Raw genomic sequence first — 19,690 nt, 5'->3', positions numbered from 1 at the left:
GGGTGGTGGAGAGTAAACGCAATTAGGTTCCCAACAATTGTTCGGATGGCGAAAGGTGATTACTTTTTTTTAGACTTTCATAATTTATTTATAAATTAATGTTATTACAATTTAATTCTTTGTTGTTAGATATATTGGCGATACAAATCTCAAGTGTAGTGTCCGAGTCCGCGTTTAGCACATGTGGTAGAGTTGTAAGTGAGTATCGGACTAGTTTATTGACGTTGATAGTTGAAGCTTTGTTATGCACCCAAGATTGGGTGAGAAAGTCTACAAATCCGATAATTGACAACGTTGATGACATCTTGAACGATGATGATATAGCTTTGGGTAAAAAAAATTACAAGCTTTGTTCTTTTTTTATACAATATTACTTTTTATTAAATACTAACAACATTTTCATTTGTGTTTATGTAGAGATTGCACAAGCTTTAAATATATTACATATTGATGACAATGATAAGGGGAAGAAGCCAATGGAAGATTAGATTATGAGTTTATGAAGTTTGTTGTTTTGATTGCTTTTAAAGTTTAAACTTTAAACTATGTTTTTTGTTGCTATGGTATTATTTTTGTATGTTTGTGTTTAAATTGTTAACTTTTGTTGGTGAACTTGAAATATATGTTAGTTGTTTTTATTTGGAAAATTAAGTTTTCAAGTTATAATATTTTACATCAATGTAGATTACTTATACTTTATGCAACTAAAGTGGTACCGGTCCAAACGTGTCCAAAAACCGGAAAACCCGGACCCGGACCCGGACACGGACATGGACACGGACACGATGCATCCGGTCCGGTCCATGGTCCACGATTTTCTCCCTAACCGGTCCGGTCCAAGAGCCGGTCCGGTCCGGTTCGGTCTAAATGCTCACCCCTAGAGCAAACCTTATGATTCTCATCACCTTTATGTTGCACATAAGTTTATCTTTTTCATCTTGTGGAACGTTTGTATGTTCCAGAATAAGTGCATTGTAGTCGACTAACGTCTTGATTACTCTTCTTGTTCCTTTATGCGAGAATGTCTCTTGATTCATTGTCTGCCATATCGTAGCACCATGTTCTTCAATACCAAGAACATAGTCTTCAAAGTGCAACGCCCAGACTTCATGATCTTGAGGAAAGAGCATCGGAATCCTTCTAGTAGATTCAATACTACTAGAGAGACTGAAAAAAAGTGTGAGGATCTTCGTTCTACATGATGTCAAGAATTCACTAAAACAGATATAGAATCAGAAGTGTAATACGTGAATCGAGATCTAGGGAAAAACTAAAGATCTAGATCTGGAGCCTACAACCGATTGAAGCGATTGAGACATCAACAACAGATCCAAGAAAAACAATAAACCCTAGTAAAAACTCGACAGAAGAATAGTGAATTAATTACACTATCTCTTGCTCTGATACCAACTGTGAAAACAATAAATAAGATCGATAGATTCTATAGTAAATAATGAGAAATAATTGACAAGAACAACGATCAAAATGGAGTCGAATGCGTTGATTATAATAACCCTAGAAGAGTTCAATGAAAACTTCTCTGTAAGAGCTATGTAGGGCAACAAAACGTTAACCCTAATTGATACATGCATGCAATATATATAGGCTAGATGATAAGCATAAACATGAGAATGGGCAGGCCTATCTCGAGATAAATAAACCTCTACAAAACATATTTGACACAATACTAATAAGTCCATCACACTTTTAAATAAATATTTATGTTTATACATTATATTTATATTGTCTGTTAATACAATTGATGTAATTAATTAATATTGGTATCTGGTTGAAGAAATGTAAATAAATTTATATACAGAAATTTTGTATTTGAAGTTTTTTATTTTGCTCCAAATTGAATTTCTTAATTATTTTTTTTAATTCAAGTCTTCAAACTTTTGACAAGTATTAATGAATTATTTATACATAATTGATTTGTATAAAACGTTTTGTAAGTTATACTAATATGATTTATATAAGTTATACTAATATGATTTATAATATAATATAAGATATATAACTCCAAAAGAAATAATTTTATCCATTGTTGAATACAAATGGACTGTCATCTTTTTGAGTCATACTAACAATAACCAAAACAAATTAATGCTAGCACTAACCAACACAAATGAATACCGGTTGCAAAGACAAATAAATACCACCAATAACCAAAATGAACAAACAACATGAGCAAAATGAACCATAATCAAACAAACGAAGAAAAACAACGACAATTTACCAGAACCTCGATGAACACTAACCAATTTTTTTTCCCTTTTTTTTGAAACTAGCACCGTCCTACACAATCAACAAATCATGAATCAAGAATCAAGTCGAGCTTTTATACCATGTAATTAAACCCATACCAAAGCAAAGAAAACAACTATCATTTTATAATTGGCTGAAAAAACTGAATTACAAACAAAACTGATCCAAATATGGCCATGGCGAAAAAAAAAATAGGCCCATAGTCATAAATATAATAAATTTTTTGAAAATAGAAACATTTTTATAAACTTCACTATTAATAAACACAAATATTGTTACAATATTACTAAAAAAACTAATTTAAAGAAAAATATTTCTAGCATTTTTAGGTAAGTTAATTTTTTCTATATATAATTATACTATATATTCTAGAAATTTTGGAACCTTAAAACATTGGCTCTGGACAACCGTCCGAGTTGGCTACCGTTTGAGCAAGGCCTAATTACAAAATAAATAAATAAATAAATAAAATGAAGAATATAAATTGAAAAGGTATGTAGGATTAATCTAGTTATAAGGCTAATTAAAAGCCCAACACAAAAAGAGTATTATATAATTATCTTGTTACGCTAAGAGCATCCACAATAGTGAGTTTAATGGAAAAGTTGAACGGGGTGACAAATCTATTTGTCTTTTAATTGATCAAACTTTATCATTATGAGATGTCGTATTGGTATTCAATAGATTTGGAATTCAATGAGAAAAAATGAAAGTTTTAATTCTTAAATATTACTATAAATTATATTTTATAATATTTTATTGAACTTTGTAGAGTTAATGCGTGTAGAAAAAAATGATAGAGTTATATGAATTATAGAAAAACGATTTGGTAATCCATTAAATTTTATGAAGTTCAATACGTTATGGATACCTTAACATGAAGCACATAGGCGAGGGGCGATAACCAAGTGGAGCTCTATTACATTGACAAGTGAGCCCAAAGATAATCTACTATTGATCACCTAAGCGCGATATTATCACATACAAAGGCTTTATCACATATAAATTAACCTAACGCTATATAAACAAACGTACTTCTTGCATGGATATTTATTCTACGTGACAAAGACATGCTTAAATTTGAGAACGTAGATTCATCATGGTCGCCCGTGGGTGACATACAGCCATCAATGGTTGTGCCTTGAACAAGGCAAGACGTGTTTGTTCGTTCATATCAACCATATTCTCGCTAACCCTTTCCCAGTCGAAGGTATGTAGAAGTGAGCCCAAAGTAAAAGTGATCACACGCATTGCCATGTGCTTTCCAGGACAACTCCTCCTTCCATATCCAAACGGCATTAACTTAAATCCATCTCTTTCGCCTACAATCTTTTCAAATCTTTCTGGCATGAATTTTTCAGGTTCCTTCCATACATTGGGATCGTTTTGAATAGCCCATGCATTCACCATTAGCATGGTGCCTTTAGGGATGTAATATCCTCCAATACTACATTCCTTTGACGACTCATGAGGGACTAGTAAAGGGGCAACTGGATACATTCTTAATGTCTCCTTTACAATGCAATGGAGATAAGGCAAATGCTCCATATCTGATTGCTTGAGGAATCGTTTATCATCGCCAACATAATTCTCAATCTCATTCTGTGCTTTCCGTAGAACTTCTGGATGGTTCAATAAAAGAGAAAATGCCCACTCCAAAACTCCGACTGTTGTATCAGTTCCTGCTGACATTAAGACCTAAGAAAAACATACGTGCACAAAGTTAATTAGATACATTTTTTAATATAATCCACACGACTACAAAAAATTCACATTTTATGAAAATTATACTTATAGTGTATCGAAAGAACATACTTGCACAAGTCCTCTGATAAGTTTATCAGGGTAACGTTCAGGATTTTCTTTCTGTCTAGCCAACAAGAACTCAATCACTTTTCCTTCTTTCTGACCTGATCCCTCAATATCACGCATCTTTGATCGAAGTTCCTCAATTAAGCTGTCCATGAGAGAATCTCCTTTTTTTTGCAACTCCTTGCACCTTTGCTCCAAAGTAATCAATCCTAGCGTCTTTAATAACGGCATAAAATACCCCACGTCTTGTTCGTCGGTCGTCATTCTAAATGAATGAGTGACATAGTCGACCATAGAAATTGACTCCATCCCGTTTCCCTCGCAAGTCATCTTTTTCGGGCAGAACCTATCAAAAACATCATATACTGAGAACTGCGACTACAACATGCGGCACGTTCATGTTATAACTATTACAATATACATCAAGTAATATCACAGTTATAATTACCAAATGGGTGTTTCTACCTATATGAAGTATATGAACCTCAAATAATTGGTTTCAGGTGCGTCTCAGCGTGTAACCCACATAATTTTGAGTGTGTGGCGGGGTTCATTTAAGATAAGTATTACTCAAACATCCAAAATCCTTAACTTAAAAATAAGAGAAATTAAATATCCTTAACTAAAAATAATACTATTTTACTCTATGGATTAATCATTCATGGTGGTTGCCGTTAAAAAAAAATCATTCATGGTGGTCACGAAAAGTCTAATTACCATAAAGTGTTCTAAAAAGAGGAAGCATTATGTACATTTTATTTGCTAAATTATATTGCATGGCCCACATAATATATATATATATATATATATATATATATATATATATATATATATATATATATATATATATATATATATATATATATATATATATATATATATATACTAGTCGTAGACCCATATATTACATAAATTAATTTAAAAAAAAAAGTTAAATATGAAGATTTAAATAATCGAGAGCTATGAATTTGTAAGAAAATAAAAAAACTAATGAATTATTAAAATTGGAATACTTTTTATCTTTTAAATTTAACAAATAATTTAAATAAATAAACAAAAGAATCTGATAAAATTTATTTTAAAAATTTTGAAATGAAAAGGTAAGCTAATTAAAGAAATTGATATCAATTTATTACTATATTTATTATAATTATTATATTAAAATATTATATAAAATTTAATAAATTAAGAAAATCTATAAAATGAGATGTGAAAATTAAAATTTATTGTAAATTATCATAAATTGACATTTGTTAAATGGAAGGAGAACATGACATATGGCAAAAAAAATTATTTATTAGGGAAGATATAGAAGTTCATTTGAGATCATGTTAATTTTGTGAGATACTGGGTGTGAAAGACGTGTAGTATACAGGTTGATTAAAAAAAACTTATATATATATATATATATATATATATATATATATATATATATATATATATATATATATATATATATATATATATAAACATTATGTTTTTTATAAGAAAACATTAAATATTGAAGTGTTAACATTAAATATTTTTTAAACCAAAATTTCAAAATATATACAAACAAAATGATGAATAAATAAATAATTCAATTTATACTAATAAAATAAACTATAGAAAAATAATTATATTTTGACCATATAGCCTTTTTTTAGTTTGTCAATAAAAAGCAATAAAAAAGCAATAAAGTTTGATTATTTTTTCTATATTGACCATATTAGAATTTTTTGAATATTTATAGTTTAATATTCGAATAGAATATTATATATTTCTAAAAATTCAATTTAAATATTTATTATATAATATTCTATTATAATATTTAACGTAAATTTTGAAAAAAAAACGGCAAATTATTTATTTATTTATTTATTTTGATAAAATACATGACGAAAATAATATTTAAAAAAGTTCTAAAATTTTCATTTATTATGCATTTTAATAATATTTTTTTATCTTCAAAATTAATGGTTTGGATTGGATCTCTATGTCTCATAAAATATGATAGTCTCACAATATATATATATATATATATATATATATATATATATATATATATATATATATATATATATATATATATATATATATATATATAATTGAGATCACTTATGAATAATAAATATGGTAGGAAAGTAAGAATATGCATGGACTCTATAAACTTAACTAGTTTGTCAAAATTATCATACAATCACAAAAGAAAGAGTTCTTTTTTATTGAAGAATTTTTTTCTTATGGTACTACTTAAAGTAAATCATATATTTCTCTTTGTTTTTTATTTTTATTTTGACTAATTGATCTTTATATTTTTTATTATTTAACAACAAGACGAGATCTATATAAAACACGATTTAGCGGAGGCTAGAATTACAATTGTTTTTATATGGTTTTTTAGTCTTATTTTATTTTTGTTTAAGCCGTCATCCATATTATAATAAATAAATAGTTTTAAATTTTCTTGATAAATGTCACTTTAATACAACTTTTCGTTAATATTATGTCATGTGTCATGTAGATATATTAGATAATAAATTTCAAATTTTAAATATACATTTTCTAATTATATGTTAAATTTGAATTTATAATAACTTTAAAAATTGAAGTTATAATAACTTTAAAATTTTAATATATCTCTTAATTAGTAATTTATTTAAAATGATTTATTTAAAATAATTGATTAATAATTATAAATTATTATTATAAAATTTTAATTAATTTTATAACAATAATTCTTTATAAGCTGCTAGTAATCTAATAAACGCAATCATTTATAAAACAAACTTTCAAGTTTAATGAGTTTACCCATTTCCTGCGAACATCTTCATCATCACGTTAAGCACAAGGTCCAGAAACAACGGTTTTAGCTCTACAGTCTTTTTCTGGGAATGGAAAAGCCGGCCAAGCAACAGCTTCACCTCATCCGTGAGTGAGTCATGTTGCTCCGGTAGACGATGAAATGGGAGGATTTCAAGGCAGGAGACACGGCGGAGATGACGCCAGTGACCACCATGAGGTGCCCAAGCAAGGTTGCTGTAGTTGGACCCAAATTCCTTTCCCACCACCAACTTAGGTCGGTGGGCAAACACCGCATCGTTTTTGGAGAAGAGGTCTTCCGCAAGCGACGAGGATGAGATTAGAAGGACTCGTCGGCAGCCAAAATGGAGGAGCAAAATTGGCCCGTGGCGGGCGGCGATACTGTAGAGGGCTCGGTGGATTGGCAGCTGCTTGAATAAAGTAAGGTAGCTTATTTCTGGTAAGGCTAATAATGGAGTTGGCGGCAGATTCTTGATTCTGGGAACGAAATATCTGTTGAATATGGACCAGGCTATGCCCAAAAGTAAGATGTACAAATGGAGGTCTTCCATGTTCGAGTGAAGCTATCTCTAGGATTTCCGCTTTCAAGTGTGGCTTCGTCGTGATTATTTATAAGCCAAAAACTGAGGTTCTTCTAAGGAAAAATAAAATTATAAAAGGATAGTTTAATGTGATTGGTTCATGATCTCGTAGATATGTTTAAGCCAAAAGTACATACATGGTCCTTGTGGTATAGGGAAAATACGCTACTAATTTGGTCTAACTTTTTTTTGTTACAGCTTCGGTCCTAGTGGTTTACGTTAATTACAACGTTGGTCCTTTTGGCTCATGTTGTTTCGTTTAATACATTTACTCCTATTCATGTGCAGAGCTTGTGAGTAAATTCATTTATTCAATTTTATAGGGAAATATTTTAGGTGTTGTTTATTTTTTTTAAGATAAAATGTCTATAATCTGCGGACCATAACTGTAAACCTCTGCGATAGAAAAATGTGGACCAAACATCTGCAGTCTAAAAGAAGAAGATTGTTTGTTTTTTTAACATATGCAGGCTACTAAAATAAACTAAAATCTAAATAAACTGATTTTTTTAAACTACAAAGTGATTTTTTTAAACTAAAATCTAAGAAGAAGATTGTTTGTTTTTTTAGTATTATTATATAAAAAGTGAAAATAAAAATGATACAAATTAACGTATATATTTGATAAAAACCAACAATTTTGGTCGCAAATTTATGCCTAAACATTGTAATTAGGAATCAAAGAATTTGATATATAAATGAATGGAAATAAACTTCGATTTTTTCAATTAAATCAATTAGAAACATGTCATAAATACTATTTCTAAGAAATTAACGATACTTTATTAAATAACGTTTTATAAAATTTGGCACAAAAAATATAAGAATATATTATTTTTTTTTTCATATTTATATAAACAACTTCAACAATTATTATTGTAATAAATTTTTATTTATAAATTTGTTAAAAATATCATGTTTGTGTCGTCGAACTTTTTTTTTAAGTGTTGTAACCTTTTTTTTTGAAATTGTTTATCACTAATAAAGTTGGAATAAATATAAATTAAAAAAAAAAACTAAAAAAAAATTTAAGTACATGTGTTTTTTAGGCTACAAGATGTCTGAAGATGTTAGAAGACTCTGGTCTATATTTGTGCTAAGAAGAGGACGCGCATACATTTTTAGGTCTGCAGTCTTCAAAAAAACAAACAGTCTGTGAAGACTAAAGTATGCACGTGGTCTGTGTCGCGCAGACAGAAGAGGACAGGAAGATCTGCGGACAAAAAAAACACCACATTAGTGTTTTATTTAAAAGCCCTATATCAACCTTTTTCTTTTTTCATTTTCTTCTTCGTTAAGCCCTCCTACTCTTTTTCTCCTCGACCATTTTTTTTTTTCAAAATGAATCCAATGATGGTCATTTCATCATTTGCATGTGTTGATGAAGATATAGCGATCATCATCAAGCAACCTAGGTCGAAGATTATGGTCGTGTTCCAAACAAGGTTCAAAGTGCCCATTTATTGGTTCGTTGGACTCACCAATGTGCACAGCCATGGATATCATCTCTAACCTTTTTAGGTCCAAAATGGCTTGGAATAATTGCTTGAGGAAGCTATTTTTGAAGCAAGGAACAATCATATATGGTTATTAGTAGTTGGATTTTTTTTCTAGGTTATTTCTCTTTTTCATATTTGACCTCATTGTGTGAGGTCTTATTTTTGTATCATTTCTATCTAGTATGTAGTGACATGTTAAATTTTAATAGGATTGTTCTTATTAAGGTTTTGAATTAATTTGATATATAATGGTTAGCTGAAAAGTGCAATGTTAATGTTACCTTATTCTAGTACTATTATAATAAGTATATTTTCTTATAGTTCATTTTATCCTTAGAACACAAATATATTTTTCTAAACTTACCATATCACTTCAATATGAAGACGCATGTAAAGCTTCATATTTACCACATGTTAGATGCATCTCTGCATCATTTAGCATGTTTGTTTCATTTGATTACATGTCATTCAGGTGGTTACATTTCATTTAATTTGTAATTATCAATACATTTTATGTTTATTGGTAGGATCTTATTTTTCACATTTTTTGGATGTTTGTAGGGCATATGAAAAATATATCATGCTTGGAATGATTCTACGAAGTTGCAGTTTAATTTTCGGGAAGATTGGACCATGAAATGAAGAAGTTGAAATGTTTAAAGAATCGGTTCAAGCAGAAATGTATTGGGCCAAGTAAGCAATATACTTTCCATTTAATCTGAATCTGGTAAGGCTATTGGAAAAAGTCATATTCATGTTTTTCAAGACCACTCGGTCAAGTGGAATAATAGTGCAAAATTCACTTGTCTGAGTCGACCAGATGTTTGTTGGTTTTTCAAGCCCATAAATACCATGTTAGGCTAGATATGCAGTTGATCTTGACTTTTGACACAAAGAATCACAATTTAGAGAAGCCAAAGCTTGAAGAACTCATTTAGAAACATGGTTTTGGTACTCTTATTAGTTCAATTAACATATTACATTTATTGGGTTATAATTTTGATTGTTCGTTTTTAGCTATGAAAGGCAAAAAAATATATATATAAATAATAAATAAAAACTATTTTTTCTGGTTTCTAGTTAGACAGTCATTTATGTGTGGCTAATTTTGTTGGATTAAATATTTTGATTCGTTTTTGATTTAATGATTCATGTTTTGTTTGATTTAAACTCTTGAATTTTTACCCTGATCATAATTGGTCACTTGAGTTAGGTTAATTTTAGTAGGGATATTTAATTCATGAAATTTGTAATTGTTTTATGAATTAAAATTATTATTAACAAAAAATGGGTTGGTTCTACATTTGGATTTAATATCAATGTAAACTTCAATCACATGTTTTCTGAAGAACTCATTCAAAAACATCGTTTTTGATACTTTCATTAGATCAATTAACGTATTACACTTGTTAAATTATATTTTTTATTGTTTGTTTTTAGCTAGATATGCAGTTGATCTTGACTTTTGACACAAAGAATCACAATTTAGAGAAGCCAAAGCTTGAAGAACTCGTTTAGAAACATGGTTTTGGTACTCTTATTAGTTCAATTAACATATTACATTTATTGGGTTATAATTTTGATTGTTCGTTTTTAGCTATGAAAGGCAAAAAAAAAAATAATAAATAAATATAAATAAAAACTATTTTTTCTGGTTTCTAGTTAGACAGTCATCTATGTGTGGCTAATTTTGTTGGATTAAATATTTTGATTCGTTTTTGATTTAATGATTCATGTTTTGTTTGATTTAAACTCTTGAATTTTTACCGTGATCATGATTAGTCACTTGAGTTAGGTTAATTTTAGTAGGGCTATTTAATTCATGAAATTTGTAATTGTTTTATGAATTAAAATTATTAACAAAAATGGGTTGGTTCTACATTTGGATTTAATATCAATGTAAACTTCAATCACATGTTTTCTGAAGAACTCATTCAAAAACATCGTTTTTGATACTTTTATTAGATCAATTAACGTATTACATTTGTTAAATTATACTTTTTATTGTTTGTTTTTAGCTATGAAAGATAAAAACCTATTTTTCTGGTTTCTAGTTCGTCATTCATCTATGTGTGGTTAAATTTTTTGGATTAAATATTTGGACTCTTTTTTAATTTAGTGATTCATGTTTTGTTTGATTTAAACTCTTGAATTTTTACTCGGTTCATGATTGGCCGCTTCAATTAGGTTATTTTGTAGTAGAGTTATTTAATTTATGAATTTGTAATTGTTTTACGAATTAAAAATACCAACAAAAAATGAGTTTGGTTATATATCTGGATTTAATATCATTGTAAACTTGCATCACATGTTTTTACACTTCTAAGTCTATGATAAGTATTGAACATTGTTTCATAATATTGATATGTCCTAACTCCTAAATTATACGCATTTTTATAATTAAAATAGGAAAAAATGTAATTATTTTATTTATATTTATATTTTGAAGGTAAAAAATCCATATTGATGAAATAGAAGCGGAAATGGGCTAAAATGGAGCTAAATTGATGAGTTTGAGCAAACCAAAAAAAAGGTTTGCTAAATTACAAATGGGATGGTGGACTTTTTATGTTTTGGCCATATCTAGTGATTTGTAATTCCAATTAACGAGCTGAAATATGTTCTGCAAAATTGACAACATTTCCTACAACTTATTTGTGAGGGCTTTTTTGCAAATTTGGCTTTTATTTTCTCCAAAATCATCCTTGAAGTTGGACCAATAAACCTCGAGTTAAGCATTGAAAAGATTCTACAGATATTTTCCAGATTTATTTCTCGCCGTGATTTCCAAATCACGCTGTGATTTAAGTCGGTTGTATAAACTATAAATAAAACCCCAATTTCGTCCACAACAATGAATCACATCAGTAGTATAATTTATAGAAACCCTAGAAAGCAGAAGGCGACATAGAGAAGCCGTTTTGAGAGTCTAGAAGGCTATATCAGTCGGCATACTTAGTCTAGAAGGCTATATCAGTCGATCTATTTACTTTTATGTCTATAATTAATCAACTTTTTGATATCGTATATGGTATTTTCAAGATTTGGGATTAAACACTTACGATTATTTGTTATTTGTGAAACCATAGTTTGTTTGATTAATTTGTATTTGATATTGAGAGCTATTCAATTTATTATGTTTAGTCGATTAAAGATCTGTGCGTAATGATATTGATTTTGTTATGTTTAAGTAAGTGGTGCATGATATATGATTAGGTTTAGATTATGTATCTTGAATCAACTGTTTAGTTAAGAGTTGGGATATCATAACTTAAGTAGTTGAGGCATAGACAGATCTGACTAGTGGAAGCATCCCTAAGTTAAAAATAATAGAATTGATGTAATATTCGTGATTGATCCAATAACTTGGACAATTTGAGAAGTTGTCACTGACCCTGAGACTGATAATACCAATTGAGTCTTTCATAATACGACATAATATACTGAGTCTGGGGGAGCTATCCTTGCTGGTATATTACTTAGAATCATAGGATTAATGAAATTAGCATGGAGTTGATCAATTTGGGAATTGGTGGATAACTTACCAATATTATTTAAAAGATATTAATTAATTAAACTATGATGGATTAAATACAAATATGATTACCTTCATAATATGTTATGAGAGCTGATTTTCACACAACATTTTTTCTCCATACACAACAATTGATGCTTTAAAATGTTGTATTGTACAACTCTATAATGCATAAATTGTTGTGTATGGCAAGAAAACTGTTGTGTACGAATCACTTCTCTTATGTTATCTATACAACTAGCCATGGTTGATAAGAATAGTTGTTATGGTTAATTATTTGTTAGTTTATTTGAGTGACAGTTATTCCCGTTGAATTGCTTTCTTTTGAGATTGATTAATAAGAAGATACCAATATGTTAGTACACTTATTTTCCTGTGTCTTCGACACCCTTACTTACCTAAGTTATGATATTATTGATCAGGTACACTGCCTAAGTTATGATATTATTGATCAGGTACACTGCCTGGTATAGATAGTTAGTTTGGTTTGTTAGGAATTATAAATGTAAATTAGATTTATATTTTCAAGTCTATATCTTTTATGTCATAGGTTTTTGGTACCATTTTCAGACGGAATGGTTTTCAAGTTATCTCAAGTTTATAGACTATCTTTTACACATCAAATACTTTTAAAGAACCTATTAAAACTTTTATGGTTCATATAACAACTTGTTTAGCTAAAGTTAGTAAAGTTAGGTTTAGTCAAAGAGCTTATTTTCACTTAATAATATGACAAGTAAACTGACACTAAATCTTATTGATGTTATTTATTACCAACTTAGATAAATAAATGATCCATACATTAATTCATAACTAACTCGTATTATAGATCACTTAAACATAAAAGTGGAATTGTTTCTCAACTTGATTTCTAAAAACAATTTTTATTACATGTTTACTTTAGTTGTTTGCATACAACTCTCTACCTGTCTTTTTACTTTTTATTTTTTTGACCATTGTCAAGACCTATATACCTTATATAAGGAGGTATTGAAATGTTGATACGTGTCCTTTCGGATTCAAAACCTACTTTCACTTTACTATCTTTTAGTGTTTGTGTGTCTGTGTATGTATGTGTGTTTGTGTGTGTGTGTGTATATATATATATATATATATATATATGTGTGTGTGTGTGTGTGTGTGTGTGTATGAGTGTATGTCAGTCTTTTGACATTCTTATTATACCTATATTCATTTGTCCATTTAACACCCAACACCAGAACCTAAACATATCTACACAAAGAAAATTTAGCATGAGTATTATGTTAAATTTACCACACCATTAGTATTACTTACAAGGTTTCATAATCCTAAACATTGTTTACAAAGTAACACGCCAAATCATTCATTCAAAACATCTATAGCATTTGTACCTTACTAAAAAATAAAAAACTACAGAACCATTAACCATTGGTTATTAACTAACCAAAAGTATAAAGTTAAAACAACCTCCACAATAATGTTGTGAACTAAACCCTAATAGATTTAGATTACGTGTGCCTTATCTTTGCATTTCTTACAAGTTTTTCATTTTTTTCCATGAACTCTCACTTGGTCTACCTCATCCCTCGCAACTCATATAGTTGTGACCTTAATTATAAAACTTTAACTGTCATGTACTTTCTTGACTATGTTTTGGTTTGGCTACTATCTTCATCATGATTTATGATCCTCTTCTTTTTTGGTCTCTCAACCTAATATAAATAACTATTAGCAATGACAATGCTAAAGGTTTCTTAATGACAAAGATATGGTTAGAATGGAACAATGTGAAACACCCCTCTTATGATTTTATATTTCAAAAATCAATTAAAATAGTTTCTAGAGTAAAAATTATCTTATACGGAAATCGATCCCAAAAGTCTTAAAAGTCTTCACATAACATTTAAGTTTTCGAAGAGGTTGTAGAGGAGGGTTAACAATTCAAATATTATGCATAAGAATAAGTAACCACGACATCACAATGGCCTTCAAAATGTCTTAAATCCTCTAATTACTTAATCGTCACTAGAACCTAAATACATGTTAAAATGTAGTCTGTTAGGCATTAGGAATGTGTAGTGAGTAATAATGGGACTTCACCACATGTATAGTCTAGGATTAACTCAATGCTTAACCTAAGATGAATTCCCCAAAAACCCTTTCAAAAATTCATACATCTTTATCTTTAAAACTCTCAATAACATCTTTGAATCGTTGAAAAATCTTTACTCTTAACTCTTTAAAACATTCATCATAAATAAAAATTAAATTTCATCACAATAGAAAGAATACAATGCATCATGCAACTACACCCATCCATGTTCCTCTATTTGTCATGTTCACTGTTCTTGTTTTGATAGTAATGAAGTCTTTGACATAGTTAGAACATATCACCCTATGTCACGACTTCTCACCTTTCATCTTAGTCACCTTAATGTGTATGGGTGAGTTATCAATCCAACATTCTCTTACAAGAGGTATCTAGCTTCTTGCATAAGTAGGCATGTCTATAATACCACACTACACCTTAATTCACCTTAACATCTTTTTCCATGGACTCTGGAAGGATTCACAAGTCTTTTCTCACCTTACCTGAAAAGCACAAGTGTAACGCCCGGATTCCGGTATGTAATTTAAATTAAATAATTCATTTTTGCAAGGGGAATCGACGAGTAGGAGGCCCAAACTCGTCGAGTAGGAATGGAATTTGAATGTGGGACTTGAAGTCTACTCGACGAGTTGAGAGCCTCAAATCGACGAGTAGGGCTGCTAGAGTGAATCCCTAGTTTTCAGCGTTTTACATCGTATTTAAGGACCTTAACACTTTATTATGGCCTCCCTCGTCGCCTACTTCAGTCTAGCAAAACCCTAATTCGTGATATTGAGCATTTTGAGTGTGTGTGAGCTAAAAGAGAGTGATTCTTTGGTATTTCCTTGAAGGAGTGGAAGTTAGAAGTGCTTGGTTGAAGGAAGAAGCTTTGGATCCATAGATTTCTTTATCAAGGCAGCCTTATTGAGGTATAAAGTGTATACCTCGACTATTCATTTACTAGATCTCTTCATGGAGTAGTTTAGGGCCTTAAGAATTCTATTTTGGAACCATTCATGGATGTAAGCATGTTTTGGAGTTATGACGTTAGATCTAGATGTCCATGGCCTTATGAGACTTAAAGTTGTCAGCTTTATTAAGTCTTGGCCTTTCTCTATGCCTTAGATCTCTTTAGGAGTTTAGTTTTGGTGTTATTAGCTCTATGAAACCATGCATGAACTTAAAGTTAGCAACTTTACATGGTAACTTAGTCCTAGGGGACCAGATCTATGGTTTGGAAGCATTGAACCCGACTAGAAACGACTGAATGGGTTTAGACTATGGGGGACTTGACGAGTTGTTCGTATAACTCAACGAGTTGGGTTGTGGTCCCCCAACCTTTTCTGTTACTAAGTAAACTCATTGAGTCTAGGAGATAACTCAGAGAGATGGAAATGGTTTTGGGCTATGAATATTGAGGAACTCAACGAGTTCAAGGAGGGACTCGGTGAGTTGTGAGTGAAATGTCCTAACTATGTTATAAGGAGGAAATCGACGAGTTCATGAAAGAACTCGACAAGTTGGATCGAGATTTCCAAGGTTGATGGATCATGGAACTCGGCAAGTTGAGGGACCAATTCAACGAGTCGAGTCAACCAGGATGTTGAATTTGACCAATATGTTGATTTTGACTTGAAGGTTGACATTGTCTTGGACTTTGACCAGAGTTGACCCTTAGAGGGGTTTTGAGTATGAAAGAGTAATTAAGGAGATTTTATGTGTAAGAGTTTGAGGAGAGTTGATTCCACAGCGGTTATCTGCTATTGGTGTAGAACCACCCAAGAGCAGCGCTCTGAGTGTTACGCTTATCATTCTGGGAGTTGTTGGTACTGTTTTGGCCTATTATGGACCTTGGCATTAGAACGTCGGGGGCCAAGACGAAAGGGCGAGGGTCTGGGCTTAGCACTTATGTCGGGTAATGATATCAGGTAGGCCGTCCTTTAGATAACTGTCCCATTATCTTTGATGTAATTATAGAGGAATATGTTAAAAACTCCCATAGGCTAGTAAACGTCAATGTTAGCCTTGGGTAGCTGAGTTGTTCTAGCATAGACCAAGGCACGTGTTTGGTTAAGATGGTTTTGATGTCTACTATTGTGACAGACTCGGCTGTGCATACGGTTTCATTATTGCGACCTTTCGAATTTCCCGCCTCTCATTTAAAGCTTCCTTTATCGAAGACAGTTTCTTTTCTTTCCTTTTTTTGTTCTTCAAGTGCTTCTCCTTCTTCTTTTCTTCTTTCTTTTCCTTTCTCACCGGTGGATAATGTCTGCTCTGGATATTGGGATTGTTCCCTCTCAAAGCCAGTTTGCAAATCTGCAGGAACGATTTGGTTTCCTTCCAGAGCATGGGGTGGAGTACCTCGAAAGGGGGCTATTCTAACCCTTCCGCAGGAAGGAAAGTTCAGAGTCCCGATACCAATATTTGAAGTGGGGCTTTGGCTACCAACGACCAATTTCTTTGACGACATCATGCGCCAGTATGGCTTCTCTGTCGATGATCTAACTCCCAACGCTGTCAACAAGATAGTAAGATTTGAGATGGCATGTCGAGCCTAGGGTGTGCTTTCCCAGTTTTGGGTTTTTAATTATTTCCTTAGCTCATCGACCTAGTCCGACGTGCACACATTATTTCAACGGCAGGGCTCCCACGCGTTCATCATAAATCAGAAGGCCCCTAAAAAGAATTGGTAAGATAAATGGTTATGGGTGAACCGTGATTTTGTTGTCTATGGCTATCCCCGTAAGACAAACTTTTCTAATCAGATACCTGCCTTCTAGGGAGCCATTAAAACTGTAGACATCGCACTGAAAACCATTTCTTTTAATATGGAGAACTGGGAAGACTGTATGCTGGCTGTCGTTGGTATGAGTGCCGCCTGGAGGGCGCATGGAGTGATGCCTCAGTTCTTTATTGATAAGGGCAGTGAGTGGCTCCCCCCTTCCCCGTTGTTTTTGGTTTCTTTTTTTTTTTATTTCTTTATGTATTTAGGCTGATGATTTTGCCGATTTCCCGAATTATGTTATTTTTTGTTTCCGTTGCAGGTCGCGATAGGGTTATCCCTTTCGAGATGGTCTTGAGGGGTCGGTTTCGGGGAAACTGTCAACATCGGGAAGTGCCTTTGGTGGAAGAACTTCCTCCACCAGTCAGCACTGACCATTCCTGGCCCTTGCTAGGCCTGCTCATGTGCAAGGGTCCATATCCCAGGCCGACTAGATGTTGGTTGACGCGCATGCTGGTGGAGCTTCTCTTGATGATCCTTTGCCCTCAGATCATGAAGACGATCCATCAACTGGGTTAGTGACCATAGAGGGCCATTCGGCCTCTAAATGACGATTGTCGTGGCTGCACTCCCTGCTTTCGGAAGGTGCTGGTGCTAGCTCCATTAGCTAATGCCTCTGTAAGAGGAAAAACGTAGACTTCCTGTTAGGGGAGTTCGACGTAGTTGTGGAAGTTCCCGATAATGACTCATCGAAACTGTCGGATGGAACACATGAAGAGACGATAGAACGATCTCATGAACCTAAGAAGGAGCCTGAAGATGCTACTACTCCCGGGGGGTCTTCAGGTTTGTTTCTAATGATATCTCTCAAGTTTCTCCTTATCCATCTTTGCTTTTGAGGAAGGATGATGCTTGTGTCGGTTCTTCCTCTGCTCGTTCGGTGCCTCCTAGAGTTTACATTCCAGAATGAGGCCTTACTCTAGTCTTCCTTCTTACACAACATTTTGTTGCGTACGAGTAGGATTTCCATACCTTTCCCCTATTACTATTGTGGCTTTGGATCTTCTTTCCAATTCTCATATGTCCAACAGCCTTCAATATGCAGCAACTCAGGTCGCTCCCTATATGGTTGTTGTTGCTCGGCGCTTACACCAGGTTTGTTTGGATTATGGTGAACTTTCCTTTGTTAGGGCTGACCAGGATGGTTTGAGGGCGAGGCTGTTGGAGTTGGAGCGGGAAAACTTGCATTCGAGGAGCATTATGATGTGATAGTTGGGGAGAAAATGTATTTGGAGGAGCAGGTGGGAACTTTGGATGGGGTAGTGGATCGTTTTTCAAAGCGGATCGAGACTTTGGTGGAAGAGAGAAGGCGTTGGAGACTCAGGTGGAGATAGGGCGGGGCTAGATAGAGGCGGAGTAAATGAGGAGGAAGGCGTTGGTGGAGGACGTGGCGTGGCTTCTGCATAAGGGCATTTTTCGTGTTCTGGACAAAGTGATTGAGAGTATCGAATTTTCTTTAGGCGTTAGGCGAATGAAGGTAGCGTGCATGGATGCTGGGGTGGAGGGTGGGAAACAGGTGATTATGGAGCATATTTCCACCAGAAAGTTCGTATCTAGCGAATCGAGTGCCCTTCTGGAACACACCCAGGCGATGCATGCTGGGGTGAAGTCTTTTCTTGAGACATATTATTCCTCCTACCTCCACCTTGGCGAGCTCGACATGAAGGGTCTTCGTCACCTGTGTAGCAACCTTGATGTTGAAGAAAGACATCCTAAGGGTAGCAATTTCAGGTTCGGGCCTTCCTCTACTTGTACTGGTATGTAATTCATGCGCAGTCTCTTCCTTGCTTCTCAAAATTTGGGGTGATTTTTGTACTGCTTTGGTGTTTATGGAACAGTATGTACCTATGAATTCTGAATCATTTGGGGCCCTATGTGGCCTTCTTCTCAAGTTTGGGGTCTGTCCGGCAGACAAGATACATGTTTTTATATTGTGTGTTCTCTCTAGGGGAGAAGCCCGGACCAAGCACGTCCGGGCCACGGACAATGTGATCAAACTCCGAAAGGATAACCACATCCCAGCAGGCCAGCCCGAAAGCTAGGCCTCAGTTAAGTTATGATGTAATTATCTGTTGGATTAGGTGTCTAAGCCCATAACTATAATTGGTATGTATTTGAATTGATAGTAACACAATCCTTTTGGGTTGCCTTCATACTAGCAACTAGACAGGATGACTTTTGGAGAGAGAGGTTGAATTTTTATTTGAATAATAAATTGGAATAAATGATTTATTAATGTATTATGAAAATAATATATTAATTAGAAATCATGTTATTTGATTAATATTTAATCAGAAATTAATTTCGAATTAATTTTGGGATTAAAAGAATTAATTAAAA

At 32.6% G+C, this 19,690-nt stretch overlaps 1 protein-coding gene across 1 annotated transcript; it reads right to left on the bottom strand.

Moving 5' to 3' along the window:
- Window positions 1-3,079: 3,079 nt before the first annotated feature.
- On the bottom strand, window positions 3,080-7,486 carry LOC111889111 (cytochrome P450 81Q32). The gene is made up of 3 exons (XM_023885250.3): window positions 6,871-7,486; window positions 4,084-4,426; window positions 3,080-3,966 (listed from the first exon to the last, which is right to left on the bottom strand). The coding sequence occupies exons 1-3, from the start codon at window positions 7,431-7,433 to the stop codon at window positions 3,343-3,345; spliced, it is 1,530 nt and encodes a 509-aa protein (XP_023741018.1). The 5' UTR covers window positions 7,434-7,486; the 3' UTR covers window positions 3,080-3,342.
- Between the last annotated feature and the right edge of the window lie 12,204 nt (window positions 7,487-19,690).

The sequence above is a fragment of the Lactuca sativa genome, chromosome 1 (genome assembly GCF_002870075.4).
Source record: "Lactuca sativa cultivar Salinas chromosome 1, Lsat_Salinas_v11, whole genome shotgun sequence".
NCBI classification, from domain to species: Eukaryota; Viridiplantae; Streptophyta; class Magnoliopsida; order Asterales; family Asteraceae; genus Lactuca; species Lactuca sativa.
The sequence above is the reverse complement of the archived record's forward strand: the minus strand, read 5'-3'. Positions and strand labels throughout refer to the sequence as shown.

Bases quoted from the DNA above. Each gene is read 5' to 3' on its own strand.
- LOC111889111 (XM_023885250.3), bottom strand. From the start codon at position 7,433: ATGGAAGACCTCCATTTGTACATCTTACTTTTGGGCATAGCCTGGTCC. The intron at 4,427-6,870 runs GTAAACTCATTA...TGTTTTTGATAG, and splicing joins AAGATGTTCGCAGGAAATGG to GTTCTGCCCGAAAAAGATGA. The intron at 3,967-4,083 runs GTATGTTCTTTC...TGTTTTTCTTAG, and splicing joins TTATCAGAGGACTTGTGCAA to GTCTTAATGTCAGCAGGAAC.